At 42.5% G+C, this 16226-nt stretch overlaps 1 protein-coding gene across 2 annotated transcripts in view; it reads right to left on the bottom strand.

Annotated features, from left to right (window-relative positions):
- The window catches only part of MGAT5B (alpha-1,6-mannosylglycoprotein 6-beta-N-acetylglucosaminyltransferase B), a 284082-nt gene that overhangs the window by 35566 nt on the left and 232290 nt on the right, over positions 1-16226 (bottom strand). Inside the window, exons 11-15 of one of the 2 annotated variants that reach the window (XM_061621826.1) lie at positions 14815-14945; positions 14210-14215; positions 8802-8957; positions 2128-2274; positions 1248-1364 (exon numbers count right to left, since the gene is read on the bottom strand). In XM_061621826.1, coding sequence (XP_061477810.1) covers positions 1248-1364; positions 2128-2274; positions 8802-8957; positions 14210-14215; positions 14815-14945 — 557 coding nt within the window. The remainder of the gene's footprint in view (positions 1-1247; positions 1365-2127; positions 2275-8801; positions 8958-14209; positions 14216-14814; positions 14946-16226) is intronic. The other variant, XM_061621825.1, reaches the window with a different exon arrangement.

The raw sequence follows: 16226 nt of genomic DNA, 5'->3' as shown, positions 1-16226 counted from the left end.
AGGGGAGAATGAGAACAAAATGTGTGTCAGCCCTTTTTGACGACAGTCAAGTATTTATTTTAATGTTTAGTTTGGCCCTTGAACACTTGCAAAAGTAACTTCAGAAATATTTCTTTTAAACACAAGCTTAATTGTGGGTTTAATGGCAAATATGTGTGTTTGGTATAACTGGGAGCTGAAATGCCAGCAGCTAGTTTGCCATATGTGGGTCACTGCTGTGAAACAGTTGAATGCGCGTGCCCATCTTATATTATGCTCATGTACATCATAAGATAATTTTGGAAAGAGCCACGAAACACCCAAGACTGACTTGGGAGTTACGTAAGGTACAGCCTCCTGCATCTTGAGATTCTAAATACCAGATTATTATATTTTAGTGAGCTTTTTGAAAGTGACATTTTTTTTAAAAAATGAAACTTTTGGGAGAGGTTAAAAAAACAAAAGCCAAAAGCCAACTAACTCAGTTATTAACACTTTCTAATCTAGATCAGTGGTTCCCAACCTGGGGGCCGGGACCCCTAGGGGGACCACGAAGTAATCCAGAGGGGGGCGGGAACAGTAAAGAAATGAATTATTTATTAATTTTTTTAAAAAGTCTTCACTCCCTCTACACTGTCTGCTTTCCACTGCCGCTGCAGATGACACCTCCCCCTTGCTCCAAACGAGAGGGGAGGCCTTTTGCTGAAGCGCCAGAGCATCTTTCAGGCGCACTAAGGGCAGGCATCTGCCTATAAAATACATGGCAGATGCCAAAGGAGGCTGAGGGTGGGGCTACCAGGAAGAAGAGGGGATTACTATCACTGATTCCCGTCTCCTTGCACTGCCGCTACTGGCAACGCCCTTGCTTAGAATGAGAGGAGAGGGCTTTTTGTGAAGCAAAAAGAAGCAAGCCTGCAAAGAAAGGCTGCTTTTCCCCTTCCTTCCTGGCAGCCAGCCTGCCTCCCTGGGGGGAGGAGGTCACAAAAAATGTTCAGCTTATAAAGGGGGTCCTGTGCTCATAAAGGTTGGGAACCAGTGATCTAGATAATTTGACCTGTCCTACAGTTTGTATGTGAGGGATAGGAAGGTACCTGTAATAGGCCATGTTTTTTCTACATTTTTCCTCAGATGCACTGCAAGCCCACACTAGTTCTCAATCTGCCATTGTACCTGCTGAATCCATCTGCTGGAGTATTTTTGCAAAAAACTGAAATGAAGACTCCATTTCCACAACTAAAAATGTTTCAGTAGGTTTGCCTAGCAGTTACCTTGGTCCTCATAATGGCTTTGACAGCAGCTTCAAACTCCTCTGAATTATTATAGTCCACTGTCCATACATGGGGTTTCCCTATGAAATCCTCTGCATAGGGATGCTGGGAGGATACCTAAAATAAAGAAAGGAACATATTACTCAGCACTTCCTGCAGGGGGCACTGTGACAGCAAGCATTTCAGAAAACATGGTGAAGCATTAGGATCAGAAGGAGCAATAAGGAAGAAAAGGAAACTGAGTGGAGCCTGTATACAAACCTTTCTAAGTTATGGAGGAAATATTCATATTCAGATATGTACAAATGGAACTCAGGTTGATCCATTTTTCTAATCCTTATACATGCTGTGGCTAACCCCATCACATTACAAAGTATGCACTTCATCTTACTATAATTTTATAGGGGGAAAGTAACATGTAAAGTAACATGTAAATTCATTCTCACAACAGCACACTTACACAGTTTGTTTTTTAAAGAATACTTTTACAGAGGAGGGAACTGAGGCTGGAAGATAACAATGTACTGTTATATACCTTCTTGGATATGTTGATATCAAAATCTCCTAAATGTATAAGCATCATCCTGTCCACTAGAGCACACTGGCTCTCCGAAAGGCCAATACTTTTAGAGTGGAGATGAAGTTACATCTATATTGGGGGTGGAGAAAGTTGTTGCTAGACTACAACTCCCCTCATCCCTGACCGCTGACCATGCTAACTGGTGCTGGTGGAGGTTGCAGTCTAACAACATCTGGAGGCTCAAAGGATCCCCATCCCCAATCTATATGCTTTAGAAACAGCCAGATCAACTAGGCACAAACAAATGAGGTTCAGGTCCATGCCCCAGACCCTCACTGCATACCTGCAAAGCAGACTTACCTCTCTCGAGGTAGGCTTGCCTCTGAAGAATTCATGATTGAGTGAGCTGTGAGGTGGGTTGAAACGAGCCTGCAGGAAAACACACCCATTGGCTATCGCTTCCAGGGGGGCAGGGCCTTCATAGGGGAACCCAAACCCAATGAAGAGCTGCAGAGAGAAAATCCAGAGATTTCAGGGACCCTTTGTAATCCTGAGATTTTTAGGCTACTTCAGTTATTTATTTTATCCCTTGCAATGGGAATTAATGGTCCATCAACCCTTTGTTTTGCCCTTGCTTGGCATTTTCACCTGCTGGCGGAAAGTCCTGCAGTAGTCCAGGACTGGCAACTTGTTTCATCATAGAGGACAACATCTGAATTGACACATGGCCCAGATAGCTTCTACATTAGCATGTTCGAGTAATCACAAATTAACACTTTGCATGCGTTAATTTTCATGAATATGGCAGATATTAAATTATAGTTTGTGAAAATGTATTTTCCTATTTTACAGTACCCTGACACATTGTTGCCTTCACATGAATTAGCCCCACTGGTGCAGGAGGAAGAAAAATCTTAGTTTTAAATTCTTAATTTAGAAAATCATAGGAACTGAAAATGGAAAATTTGGGCTGGGCTTATTTGTGCCCTTGTTTCTTGCTAATGTATAAGAAATAATTCCCTACATCCACAAGGCCTTAAAAAACGACTAACTTTTTCATATGATAGCTGCTCAGGAGATCAAAGGTGTGTCTTTGCACAAGCTGTTTTGGGCTCCTCCCCATCCCCCTGTCTTTCCATGTGGTCCTTCCCCTTGTGTGGAGAGGTGCATGGCTATTGTGAGCAATGTGCTTCCATATGTCAACATGACAACAAGAATTTTGCTGGCATATTGAGGAGCATCTTGCAGGGAGAAATAAACTCCGAAGTACGTGTGGGGAGCCACCTCCGCAATTTATCATTTGCCTTAGGCTGTGAGAAAAAATGCTTACCAGGAAGTAACCTCCATTGAATATAGTAAGTTTTACTTCTGAGTAACCAGGGACTGAATTGTGCTTTCAGAATCCACTTGCAGTGGGAGAGGGCTATCTGTCGTCCACTTCAGCATACGCCTATCAGTTTCTTGACCGTACCAAGCCGCAACCCTCTCTTTGGGGCTTAGCTACTATAGCCAAGGTGGATGCAAGAGACTATATTCTTCCTCCCTTTCACTTGCCACCAAGTCGTGTGCACAGTCTTGTTAGCATCTCTTCAGTCGGCCCTGTAGCTTCCCTTTTGGATTCCTCCATCCAGCAGGGGTTCACGAGGATGTTAACCACTCTCCAATATTGTTGCCAATTTGGGAAGCAGGTTGGGTATGTTAACAAACTGTAACCGTCAGGGTGCTAATTTTGCAGCCTGCTAGGATGTCCATTAGCTCAGTTTATGTGTCACACTACAAGCAATTTTACAGTTGGAGGGCTTCCCCCCTTCTTTTTTAAAAAAAGTAGCAACTTTGATCAGTGAGTGTGAGTCAGGACAAGTCATTCTGCCAACAAGCTCCCCACATGGCAAGAGGCCCCAAAGTGGATCTGAGCATTGAAAAATGGAAATGGACTGCCTTCAAGTCAATCCTGAATTATGGTTACCCTATGAATAGGGTGTTCATGGTAAGTGGTATTCAGAGGGGGTTACCATTGCCTCCCTCTGAGGCTAGTCCTCCCCAGCTGGCTAGGGCCTGCTCAGCTTGCCACAGCTGAACAAACCAGCCCCTTCCTTGTCCTCAACTGCCAGCTAGGGGGCAACTGGGCTCCTTGGGACTATGCAGCTTGCCCACGGCTACACAGGCGGCAGGGCACATAACCCCTGAGCCACTCACTGTGGGGGTGATCTTTAGCTGGCCTTGACACCCAGGAGGCACAAGCGGGGATTTGAACTCACAGACTCTGGACTCCCAGCCAGGCTCTCCTCCCCACTATGCTATACCAGCTATCTGAGCATTAGGTGCCTTGTTTTTCAATCTTTCATAAAGGGGGAGGAGAGAAAGCAGAAACTAAGACAATTATTTAATAAATGCACCACATGATGAAACAAACATTCTTAGTTTACATGTGGGAAGAAGACAGGGCTAATGAAAACATATCCTGCTTTAAGCAACTAATGTGGTTGGGTTAGTAGGTCTAAAGCAAAAAGCTGATGAGAATGGTATTGAGGCTGTGAGCACAATAATCACCTACAGCAAAGTGTTTTCATTGACCACACCTGGAGGGGGAATGGATTGATCTGCCAATCAATTGCAAAATCCCTTTGAAGCTGATTTTTTTAAAAACAACAACAACACATACACACTCAAGCTGTTCTCACCAGGTTTTACAGTAAAAAGGGGCAGGGTTTTCAGAAAAGAGAGGCAGAGACACACAGGTACTGGCAGAACAGTAAGTGGGTCTCTACCCTGAAAGCAAAGGAATTGGACTCAGGCCACATTCACACCATACGTTTATTCCACTATCATTCCACTTTAAATAGTCATGGCTTCCCCCAAAGAATCCTGGGAAGTGTTGTTTGTGAAGGGTGCTGAGAGTTGTTAGGACACCCCCTATTCCCACAGAGCTACAACCACCAGAATTCTCTGGGAAGAGAGGCTGGCTGTTAAACCACTCTGGCAATTGTAGCTCTGTGAGAATAGGAGTCTCCTAAGAACTCTCAGCATCCTTCACAAATGACATTTCCCAAGATTCTCTGGAGGAAGCTATGACTGTTTAAAGTGGAATAAATGTGTGGTGTGGAATGTGACCTCAGTTTAGTTTACTGTGCAGTCCTATGCATGTCTACTCAGAATTAAGCCATACTGAGTTTAGTGAGACTTGCTGCTAAATAAGTGGGTATAGGACTGCAGCCTCAGTTATTTATTTAACAAATTTATAAACTGCTTCATGGCCAGAGGCCATTGAAGCGGTGTAAAAGATATTTAGGGAGCAATCCTAGTGTGGGGCATGGGGCATAGGGGGGGAGGCAAAGCAATGGATTCCTTGCCGCATCTGCAGCCCTGCAGATAGAAGGGGGGGCAGTTAATTCTTTTTGCTGCACTAGTTCTCAGGTTAGTTCAGCAGAGGGGGCTGGATCTGGCACCCTCACTAGAAAACAGGCCAGTTTTGAATCCAGTGGATCTGACCCTAGCCCTGCTCTGTCCCTGAAATTCCCCCAAAGCTGCAGACTGGAATAACACTGGCCATAGCATGTGCCCCACTGTGCTTTCAGCAGGCACAGCAGTGTGTGGTGAAGGAACACCTTGGTTCCATCCTAATCTCTGCTAGCAGCGTGGATCGGAGTTAAGATCACTCTGTTAATTATTCTATTTATTTGATTGAGTGAGTGAGTGATTTATATCCTGCACCTTCAATACCAAATAGCATCCCAGGGCAGCTTACAATATTAAAAATGCAACAATATGTTTTACTAATGCACAACAGCAGAACAACAATTTTAAAGCAGCAATAGAATGCAAGAAACCAGCAGAGCTGTTAAGATCTTCAAAAGATTAAGAAGCCTAGGGGGGGGAAATAAAAATGTCATTGTCTGGCACCAAATGACATGAAAGTGGGCACCAGGCAAGACTCCCTGGGGAGGGCATTCCACAGGTGGGCACCACTATCAAAAAGGCACTCTTCCCAATTGCCATCCATTTTACCTGAGAGATTGGGGCACCTGAAGGAGAGCTTTTTAGTCAAGGACATGAATGGTTAATCTTTGCTGGATGGTGCCTACTTATGCTATCATAGGTGTAGGGAAAACAATGGGTGGAGCTTTGATAAAGGATTTGAAGGTGAGGGTCAAGCTCCATTCATTCTACTCTCCTAGTTTGGAAGTAAAAATCATTCTGAAGTAGCTAAAGACACGAGCAAGTCACAGCAAATAATGTGTATGCATCTGAGACTTTTGTACGTTCACAGACAGAAAACAGAGAACAAACCTAATACATTCTTTGTTGTGATTATATGCTTCAGCAAATTCCTCAGAACCGCTAGCAAGATAGCTAAATGAACTTCTGACTCTATAATTATGAAGTAGATCCATCTGTGAGATCTTCCGCTATCTCTTCCCGTAATGGGATTATACTTTTCCCAGGCCATTTCCACTCTGCTCTGCTTTACTCTTCTAATTCTATTATGCCATTTTCACATAAGCAGTGGCTTCATCAACCTTGCATTACCAGCTGTGGAGGTGAACCATTAGTGCACTTGCAAAATGATCAGTTCAGGATAACAGAGAACTTATACAGCAACACACTATGGAATGCACTGGCAAAAAAAAGTTTGCTCAAAAACTCCAGGCAAAAAGCTCCAGTGTGACCAATTGCTCTATGGGTTGCTGAGATAATGGAGCAAGGCCCCTGGGGGGAGCTATATGGGACTAAGGCTGCAATCCTAACCTTACTTCTGAGTAAACATGGTTAAGATTGTGTTGTAAAGTTGCAATCCTATCAATGCCGGATTCATGCACAAGCAAAGTAAGCTACAGCTTAGATTATGAGGGGCCTCTAAATACATTTTTAAACTAAATTTCAGGTTTTATATAATTGGTTAAAAACAAATGAAACAGAGAAAGCAGACTCTGAAACAGGCATCATTGTTTTGATATGACAAAAATACATGTAATGGCCTCACAATTATTTGTTACATTGTGTCCATGAGCTGTCAAACAGCACCGGTGGCAGGTGAGGTCCAGTTCAGGCTATGGATCCTCTTCAATTAGTTAGGGCCCTAATCTGGCCCTGAATCCTACACCCATGTATATGGGAGCAAGCTCCATTGAACTCGTAGGGACTTACTTTTGAGTGGACATGTATAAAATTGTGCTGTAAGACTACAGTCTGATGCACACTCATTTTGGAGTAAATTCCTTTGCTCTCTGTGGAAATTATTTCTGAGTACATATGTTTAGGATTGGACTGTAAGGTTGCCAATCTATGCATGTTTTCTGAGATCAGTCTCTATTGAACACAGCATGGATTTAATCTTAATAAGCATGCACTGGATTTCACTGCACAGGCATGCCTGTTAGACATGGCTTCTTTGCCCTGGCACTATGTAGAAGGCAGGGTTGGTGTCAGCAGCATCTGACATTCTTGGGCAGTTGCTAAGGCCCCAGAGTACCAGCAGGACCCACCACGGATGCCTGTCTTGTCCCTCCCACTTTTCAAAAAAGTCCCAGTCCAATGCTCTGAATTAAAATGGTGGTTAGACTCAGCTGCCTAGCACTATATGAAATGCTTCTGCCTGCCAGACAAGCCTGTCAGGGCCAATGGACAGAGGACAGGGTCTCTCCCCAAGGTCCACTCAAACCTGGATCCATCTGCTGGGTAACTAGACTAAGAGAGTATGGATTCCACAACATTTGTAAATTCTTCCATAACAGGCTTTTCTTTCCATAATTTGACCACTTGCAGTATTTTCCATTTTTCCAGGATTCCTGCTAACCCAGCCTTTCCCAACCAGTGTGCCTTCAGATGTTGTTGGACTACAACTCTCATCTTCCTGACCATTGGCAATGCTAGCTGAGGCTGATGGGAGTTGTGGTCCAACAACATCTGGAGGCACAGGATGTCGAGTGCCAGAGCCAGTTAGCCGCCATTACCAGTCCTAGCACATTGCCTAAGGGTTTTGTCCCTTGTGGCTTCTGGTATTTCTGCTGAGCTAGTATTACTATTGCATTCTCCATCAGCCATTCATGCAAAGCCATCTACTTCCCCTGACAAAGCAGGTTTGTAGTCAGAATGCTGTACAAATTATGCCAGTCCCACTTTTAAGTGGGGGGGTGAAGTTGCCACACACACACCCTTACCTGAGAAGCCTCAAGTGGTTCACCTGAGGAGGGGTTCTTTTTGGATGCAAGGAACTTTATAGGCCAATCAGGAAGGGGCACAGCTCAGGCTTCTTAAACTGGTTCTGCCCCCACTTCTTCCTCCTGCATTGTGGCACCTCCCGCCCTCCATCTATAGTGTGGGTTCTGATACTCACATTTTTGGGGGGACCCCCTGGCTGGCTTTTGGGACTCCTCTTTTTCACCTACTTCACACTGCTGGGTGTTTCTAATTAGCCCTTGGGAGTGGTGGTGGGGGAATTGTTTATTTGGCATTTAGTCTGGGCAGGTGAGGGATTTTTGAAAAACAGTTAAACACATGAAGTATTATTGGGTTAAGGGCACCCTTTAATCATCTTCCAGTGCCTTTGGCTTGCGGGGAGGTCCTTAGGGGTGCCCTTTAGGCTTGGCATGCATACCTTGGTGAACACTGGTAAGCAGGTCATGGTGCGCGTGTCAGGTTCACATACCCAAGGCTCACACAGCAAGGAAGGAGAATTTACTTCCAGTCCTTTGCTATATGGTGTAAACATGCCCAGGAGATAGGAGGAATGTTATCATTCCTTGTTATATAAGCCCACCTGCCTGGACTTTTATGATTTTGTTAATCAGATTAATTGGTTTTTCAGATCTTCTAGTTTAGTTATATTTAATAAATATACCACTTTTACCACTTAATTTTGTCTCACGAGTCTTGTTTTTGGGTGTGCTGGCAAAGCCCATCTGCACAAAACTTTTTTTAAAAAAACCTATAACACAGGAGGATTTCTTATTACCAAAGTGTTTTCCCTCCCAGCATGCACACAGAGTTTGGATGGTTTGGGTGCAACAGTCTTTCTTTTTGCCTATGGCAAATACCTTGGCTTTCCTCAGGAGTTGCTGGAACTCATGTTGTGGCAGAAGGCCATGATTCTTCACAAAAGCCGGGACTTCAGGTGGACGCTGGGTTTCATAATAAACAGTGCCATGGATCTCCATGTACTTGTTAAGGATGGCTAGAAACTTCTCTTTGCCCTGAGAAAGGAAAGGAACTCATTTGTGCCTGCTAGGTGCAAACATTCAGATTCTGCAACAACCCTTAAATTCAGTTCAACTACGTAGATTTTGTTATGGCTTATCTAGATGGTAATCTTTCCTTGACTAAACATAAAAGTAAGCAAATAAAAATGTAACCCAGCAGAGTCAATGTGAGATCAGCTAGTGTGATTTGAGAAATTCCAGCTTCAAAATCTCACCACAGCTATGAGCTTACTGGGTGGCCTTAGGAAAGCCACTCTTTTTTCAGTCTCTCTTTCTCCCTCTCTCCCCCCCCCCAGCTTCTATAATATGGAGATAATATGGCCTACCTAACAGGGATGCTGTAAGGACTCGTCAAAAATGAAGTGCTTTGAGCATTTAGGGGAAATATGGCATCAGTATGCTACCTTGTCCTATTTGCTGAATTGTGGGGGGGGATATATCACTCTTGTCAGAGGTCTGAACTTGCAGAGTTTCCCCCTCTCCTTCTATCCTCCACACATTTAAGTTTTCCCTTGATTTCCCCCTCTCCTCCTCCTCTCCTTCTGGGCTCCCCCCCACACCCACATGAAATTCGACCAAGAGATGCAGGTTCCCCCTCCTGTGTTGGATAAATGCTGCATATGTTGGCATGCAGAATGTCCCAGGTTCAGTCTCCACCCAGCACCTCCAGTGAAAAGGATTAGGTAGAAGGTGATGGGAAGGACCTTTTTCTGCCTGAGACCCTGGAGAGCTACTGCCAGTCACAGTAGACCCGTGGGTCACCAAACTATTTGGGCCCCAGGGCCCATTTGCAAGCCAGAGAAACTGTGGTGGGCACCACATACATACCACAGCCTATTCTATTGGCTACAACAGAAACATAAGAACATGAGAAGAGCCTGCTGGATCAGGCCAGTAGCTCATCTTGTCCAGCATCCTGTTCTCACAGTGGCCAACCAGATGCCCATGGGAAACCCACAGGAAGGACCTGAGCACAACAGCACTGTCCCTTCCTGCGGTTTCCAGCAGCTGGTGTCTGGAAACATACAGCCTCCGCCCATGAAGGCAGAGCATAGCCATCATGGCTAGTAGCCATTGATAACGTTATCGTCCATGAATTTATCTAATTCTTTTTTAAGTTGGTGGCCATCACTGTCTCTTGTGGGAGCTAATTCCATAGTAACTAAACACTGTGTGAAGCAGTATTTTCTTTTGTCTGTCCTGACTCTTCCAACATTCAGCTTCATTGGATGTCCATGAGTTCTAGTGTTATGAGAGAGGGAGAAAAGCTTTTTTCTATCTACTTTCTCCATGCCATTCATTATTTTATAAACCCTGTGGGCACAGAGAAGGCCTCTGCCAATGGGCCTGTAGGTATTCTTGGTGGCCCCTGGAGTCCTCTGCTGAGTGGGCAAAAATATAATAAGGCTGTTTCCTGTGTCACTTTTGAGATATGGAAAGTAGCTTGCAAGTTGCTACATTTTGGAAGTCCCATCCCTGAGGACAAGCTGCATTTTAGAGAAACCATCTGAAATAACCCATTCTGGCCAAGAAGTGCTACCTACCAGAATAAGCTACCTTTAACAACATCAGGAAATGCAAGCCAATTCTGAGACCTTTAAATAGATCAGGATGTCAAAGAGCTCATGACCTCATTGTCAGTGAAACTGCTTTAGACACTAAACTAGGAGTGTAGCAGAAGGACTGTACCAGGATGGAGGCACTTTTCGTCTGGGATTTCTATGAACAGCACATCAGATGCAATCTCTGAGGAACACTAGTGGCAACCAATTTCTACAAAGTAGAAGCTGATGGACTTTTGAGCCTCCACACTTATGATAACCAGGAGCCTAAACAGTGGACAGAGTTCTCTTGCTTGATTGCTATATTGCAGGTAGATTTAAAAGGCATATATATTTGAAAAGAGGTATTGTTTTGCAACTTCCCAGAACTTTTCCTTTTGGGAATGGGGCTCACATTAGGTGGTTTAAATGTGAAGCTCATTTCATGTTGCGTTTTAAGAATTGTGCATAGCTGGTAAGGAATAGGCTTGCAGATCAATACATGTCACACAATGTTTCCAAGCATGGATCTCTTTTCCCTGCCAGCATAAATTCTACCCCAGAGAAGTAACCTCCTCTTTGAATTCAGCTGTGCTCAGCATTGTCCTTTGCAGAATAAATATATTTTCATTCTCTCTCCCCCCCCCCAATTTCTTCACCTTTTGCAGTATTAAAAGAATCAAACCAGCCTGCTACACAGTGACCGGGGGAGGGGGGGTTAGAGGCAAAAATGGTGATCCAGCTCTGGGGTTTATTGAAGCTCAGCAAAGAAATAAAGCTTTCCCCAGCCACAGAAATTCATGAACAATCTACAGTTTCATTCTCATGGACAAAGAGGGCCAGGGAATATAATGGTGAAGGCTTGATATTCCACCTTCACTGTTTGTAGTAGCCACCTGCCTCAAGCACTTCAAGAATTGGTGTATCTGTTGCTGTCACTGGTGGATGTAAACACAGAGATGCTTTGGCATGTCATGCAGATCAATGGCATCAAGAACTTAAGTTGTTGTGAAATCCACTGGAGGCCTCCATGCACATGTGACAAAGCCTAACACCACAAGTCTTGCTAAGAACTACAAGTCTTGCTATGCATGTATGGAGGCCCATGATATGTCACATGGTAGCACAGGTTAATGGGCAATGCACTGACACTTGCAGGCATATCTAACCTGTCCAAAGAGGTCTCAGAAACGGATGGAAACAATAAACAGATAGAGGGCTCGACCAGTTCACAAGCAAAACAAAAAACAAAGAACATTGTGCAAATCCACAAAAGGAGCAAACACATTTTGACTGTGCCAGTTGGAAACATCTAGTGTACTCAGTGAGGATTTGGAATTGACTTCTTACTGTAAAATCTCTCATACCAGAGCCTGCTGAATGATCAATTACCCATATGACAGGTTTTTCTGTCCTCCTCCGCCCTTTCTCTCCTCAAGAGAGAAAAGGTTATAGAGAGTGAATCTGCCCAGTGGACGTTAGACTACAGTGACCTTTGAGCTGTCAGCAAGTGGTTTGCGTTGCAATTTGTCACTGAGCCCAGTATATGTAAGTAAATCTGTACTTTTTAAAGCAAGTAGATAAGTCCATTGAGGCAATCATCTGCAGTACAAAATAGGCTTTATATTTTGTCAGAGGAATAAGATGGAGCATATTCAGATCAGGTGTGAGGTTCTGAGAATAGGTAAGAATCTTATACATAGCATTTGTTAAAATAATGGAAGATATTCAAAGTGTGTGTAGATAACTAGATAGACAAGTATAGAGTGGGGTCCCATGATGTCTGCCTAAATGTATAATGGGAACCAGCTTGCACAGTGGGGTTTCCAGTTTCTCAACTCCCCTTGTCAGCCCCCTACATGCCCACAAAATCTCTCTGGAGGAGATTTGGGGTGTATGCAAGGGAATGCGGGGGGGGCGCAGGGAAGGAGAGAAAGAAACCAACTGCACAAGCAGATGCCCATTCATGCTACATCGGATCACACCTATGTAGATATAGATGTCACTTGATGTTGTTTTCATGTTTATAGTTAATTACTTCTTTGTTTCCAATCAGTTTCAAACATCCTTAATATATCACTGGATCTGGCAAATATGGTTTGGATGAATAATATTATTATAATCTCCAGGCAAAATCTACAGTTTCTGCACAAAGTTCTTGCTTAGTGGAAATGATAATTTAAAACCCTCCACAGCACTTGTGATGCTGCCTATTGCAGTTTAGTGGATGGAAATCTTTGTGATGAGCAATCACATATTGATGCATAAGAGATTACCCTAACTGGAGGAGATGGGCAATAGTTGTATAAAATGAAGAGTGTGTGTGTGTGTGAGAGAGAGAGAGAGAGAGAGAGAGAGGGAGAGGGAGAGAGGGAGGGAGGGCTTTTCTCTTTTAGATTCAGGATTCGCTTTCATATTCAGGGGGTAAGTGACCTGTTTTTTTCCTGGAAAACAGATTTGTGTTCGGTGGGGGGTATATCTCTCTCTTTGTACTTGGGAAGCAACAGTGAGAAGTAGAAAGCAACATGTAGGGAAAAATGATGCTGCAAAGGGAAGAGGCCAAGCCATTCACAACCTGGGCTTAATTCTAAAGTGAGCGGTGCTATGGTTCAAGTGTTTTGCTTGGAAGGCACACATTGGAATTGGGGGCTCTAATTCTATATGTGTAACAAGAATGTAAGAAGGCATCATTTTCTGATCTGCCTTGTAATGTGTTTGTTACACACAGCACTGTTTCCATTCCACTACAGTTGTCTTCCATCAAAGCCAAGGAAATGCAATGCAAAGAAATGGATGGATGGAGAGCCAATTGATTTGTTGTGAACTGAAAGCAACAACAGTGAGTACCAATTGTATTGGTGTTCTGGATTGATTTCTATTCCGGACATGTAATGAATAAGCAAACATTACCACTCCTATTTCTGTTTTAATTAGAAATCTCCGACATCACTAATGTGTGTGGGCTTGTGATGGACTGAACTCTGTACATTCCACAAAGGCATCATTGATTATTTTGAAAGTTTCTAGGGTTGAGCACTGCCAGTGGTCCCTGATTTCAGTTTTTGTGAGTCTGACCTCCAATAAGAGCCCTGTGCTTCATTTTGGAATAAGCATCACTGTTACTCTTTCAAGAATCACACAGACTTCATAGCTTAGGCAAGAGAACAAACTTACATCTTACACAGCAGTTTGGTTCTCATAGCAAAATATGCCTACAGCCTGCCCAAAGACATCTTCCTAACTGTGATTGTTGTCTATCTCACTATTATGGAGTTCAAAGACTAAGGGAAGAGTTTGTGATTTGTAAAAAAAAAGAAAAAGGTATTTGTTGTACTTTCAATTTGACTTCAAAATAAAACAAAATAAAAACAAAATTTCATGTCAGGGCCAACATTTGTATTGATACAAGTCATACAACTGTATTTGACTCTTGTCCATGTTGCCTATTTGAAAATAATTTTGTATGTGAGAGTGCTACTTAAGGTGGGTATGATGAGTGATACAATAACTGGAGTGAACATATTTGTTTTGCTAATGAGCGGTAACACAAATTAAACAAAAATTTCTAGGGGAAAATACTTCATCCAAAGTTCTCACAATGTAGTCTTCAAATGAAATTCCATTTTTTCAACAGAAATGGATACTCAAATCTAAATAATAAATATGAAAAGCACATAGTTTAAAATGATTTTCCATTTACTGTACCTGCAACTGGAGATCCCACGGTCGGCACACAGACAGAAGTAAGAAGAGTTGAGAATTAGTTCCTCTGTATTAATGGCAACAAACTAAAGAGCTCTCAGAATGTTCTAAAGTGGTGGGATATAAGTGAGCATGATCAGAAGAGCTCTGTTGGACTGTACCAAGGTCTTATCTAGTCCAGCATCCTCCTTGAAACTGTGGGCAACCCAGTACTTCCAATAAGCCTCTGTGCTGGGCATAAAAGTGACACACACTCCTAATATGATTGCTGTCCAAAAGGATATAAGAATCTATCAATGTTGGTTCTCTTAATTTCTCCCTTTTCTAATCTTAAATTCTATTCTCCAAATTTCTGCAGCAATTTACATTTTTTTTAAAAAAAATCCTCATAAAAATTCTTTAGCTTTTCAGCGTGGATTTCTCCTTATAGAGACATTTTGTCTGCAGTTTTGACTAATGTACACATTTTTGCTAGAAATTTCTCCACAATGTATTTAACACACTTCAGACAGTGTTGAGTGTTTAATTGCTTTTGACACCGATGAAAAGTTTCACTATTTCATTCATTATTTTATGATGAAATGCTCATGTGAGTATTGGCCACCCACCTTCCAAATGCTGGCTTCTTTACCATATACTACTGCCACGTTGTTGGCCTTGTTGGATTTAATGAATTGCTTCTCAGTCTCGTTGAGCTCCTCAGACACAAAACCCATGAAGGAATTGTCGGGTGTGTGAGCTGTAAAGAAACAAACATCCATGCATTTGGCTCTTGTTAGGATTCTCCAGAGATTTTTCCTCTGTCCTTAGTAACACAAATACACCTCTCCCAGTTGAATGCCTCACCCAGAGTGCTGTGGAAAGAATCCTCTCAGGGTCCTTGTTACAGAGGCTTGCATTTTGCACTCACAGTAGACTTTGTACCACATTGTTGCATACAGTATATAAAAAGTGCTGTGTGTTCTCCCACATACGCTACCATGATTATAGCACAATTTTTCTGATTATTCACAAGAGACTTGCTTCGTTAATTTACAAGTCAGTTACATTAATTTTAGAAACAGGCCCACTGAGATATTTTACACCCTCCATTACATAACATCTTTGATTTAATAATGGAATAATCCAGAAATACTTTAAACTTTTCTTCTCATTAAACAACATTGACATCTAGTAGAGAGGCCTATATAAAGCAGTGAAGGCAATTAAAAAAATGTATCTGTTCTGCAAAATGCTGTTTTTTAAATAAATCTCTTAAGTCTTGGCTGATCATTTCCAGTTTGGCACAACCTTTTAAAAAATTGGAATATAATTTTCTCATAGTTCTCTGGAGTTAAAACTGCTTTATTTTTCAACAAACTCAAATGTTCAAGAAATTGAATTACTTTAGAGCTGAATTGCCTTGGAGGATGTATTCAACAAATTCTATTGGTATGTTACTTGCAAGGTCAAGTGCACTACAGCCTCCATGTGTAAAATTTGGTCTCAAATATCCAGTGATTTTCAAACAAAATGCAGTTTCTCTATGCTGGGGGTCTTTCTGCCTTTGCTTCTTTTCTTCAAGAGTGGCTGTATACTATAGCCAACATGGATGTTTTGCATTTGGCAGTGTTAAATTGAAAATACCCCCATGCCATTCTGATCCTTCCCATAAGCTCATTTCAAACCAAAACCTTATAAAACCTATAGTCCTGGACTCAGAAACACTTGTTTAACAACCCTCTAAATTTTCATGGTGATACACAAAACAGTCAGAGAGAATCGAGAGTTCAAAGTGTAAAGAGAGGGGAAAAACCAGACCCCTGTTGGACTTTTTTTCTGTCAGAGTTCTCATAATTTGTTGAAATTAATTAAAAATCAGCAATGTTCACAGAGTACCTGTAATCCCATTACTGACCTTGCCCCATACTCTGACCTTCATCTTCTGCAGTTTAAAAAATGCCTGGCTGATTTTTAATTAAAGAAATTTAGCATGGAACTCAGTGATAAGGCCAGGCATGCTCAGTAAGAACCAACTGTC

Source organism: Rhineura floridana, chromosome 3 (genome assembly GCF_030035675.1).
Source record: "Rhineura floridana isolate rRhiFlo1 chromosome 3, rRhiFlo1.hap2, whole genome shotgun sequence".
Lineage (NCBI taxonomy): Eukaryota > Metazoa > Chordata > Lepidosauria > Squamata > Rhineuridae > Rhineura > Rhineura floridana.
The sequence above is the reverse complement of the archived record's forward strand: the minus strand, read 5'-3'. Positions and strand labels throughout refer to the sequence as shown.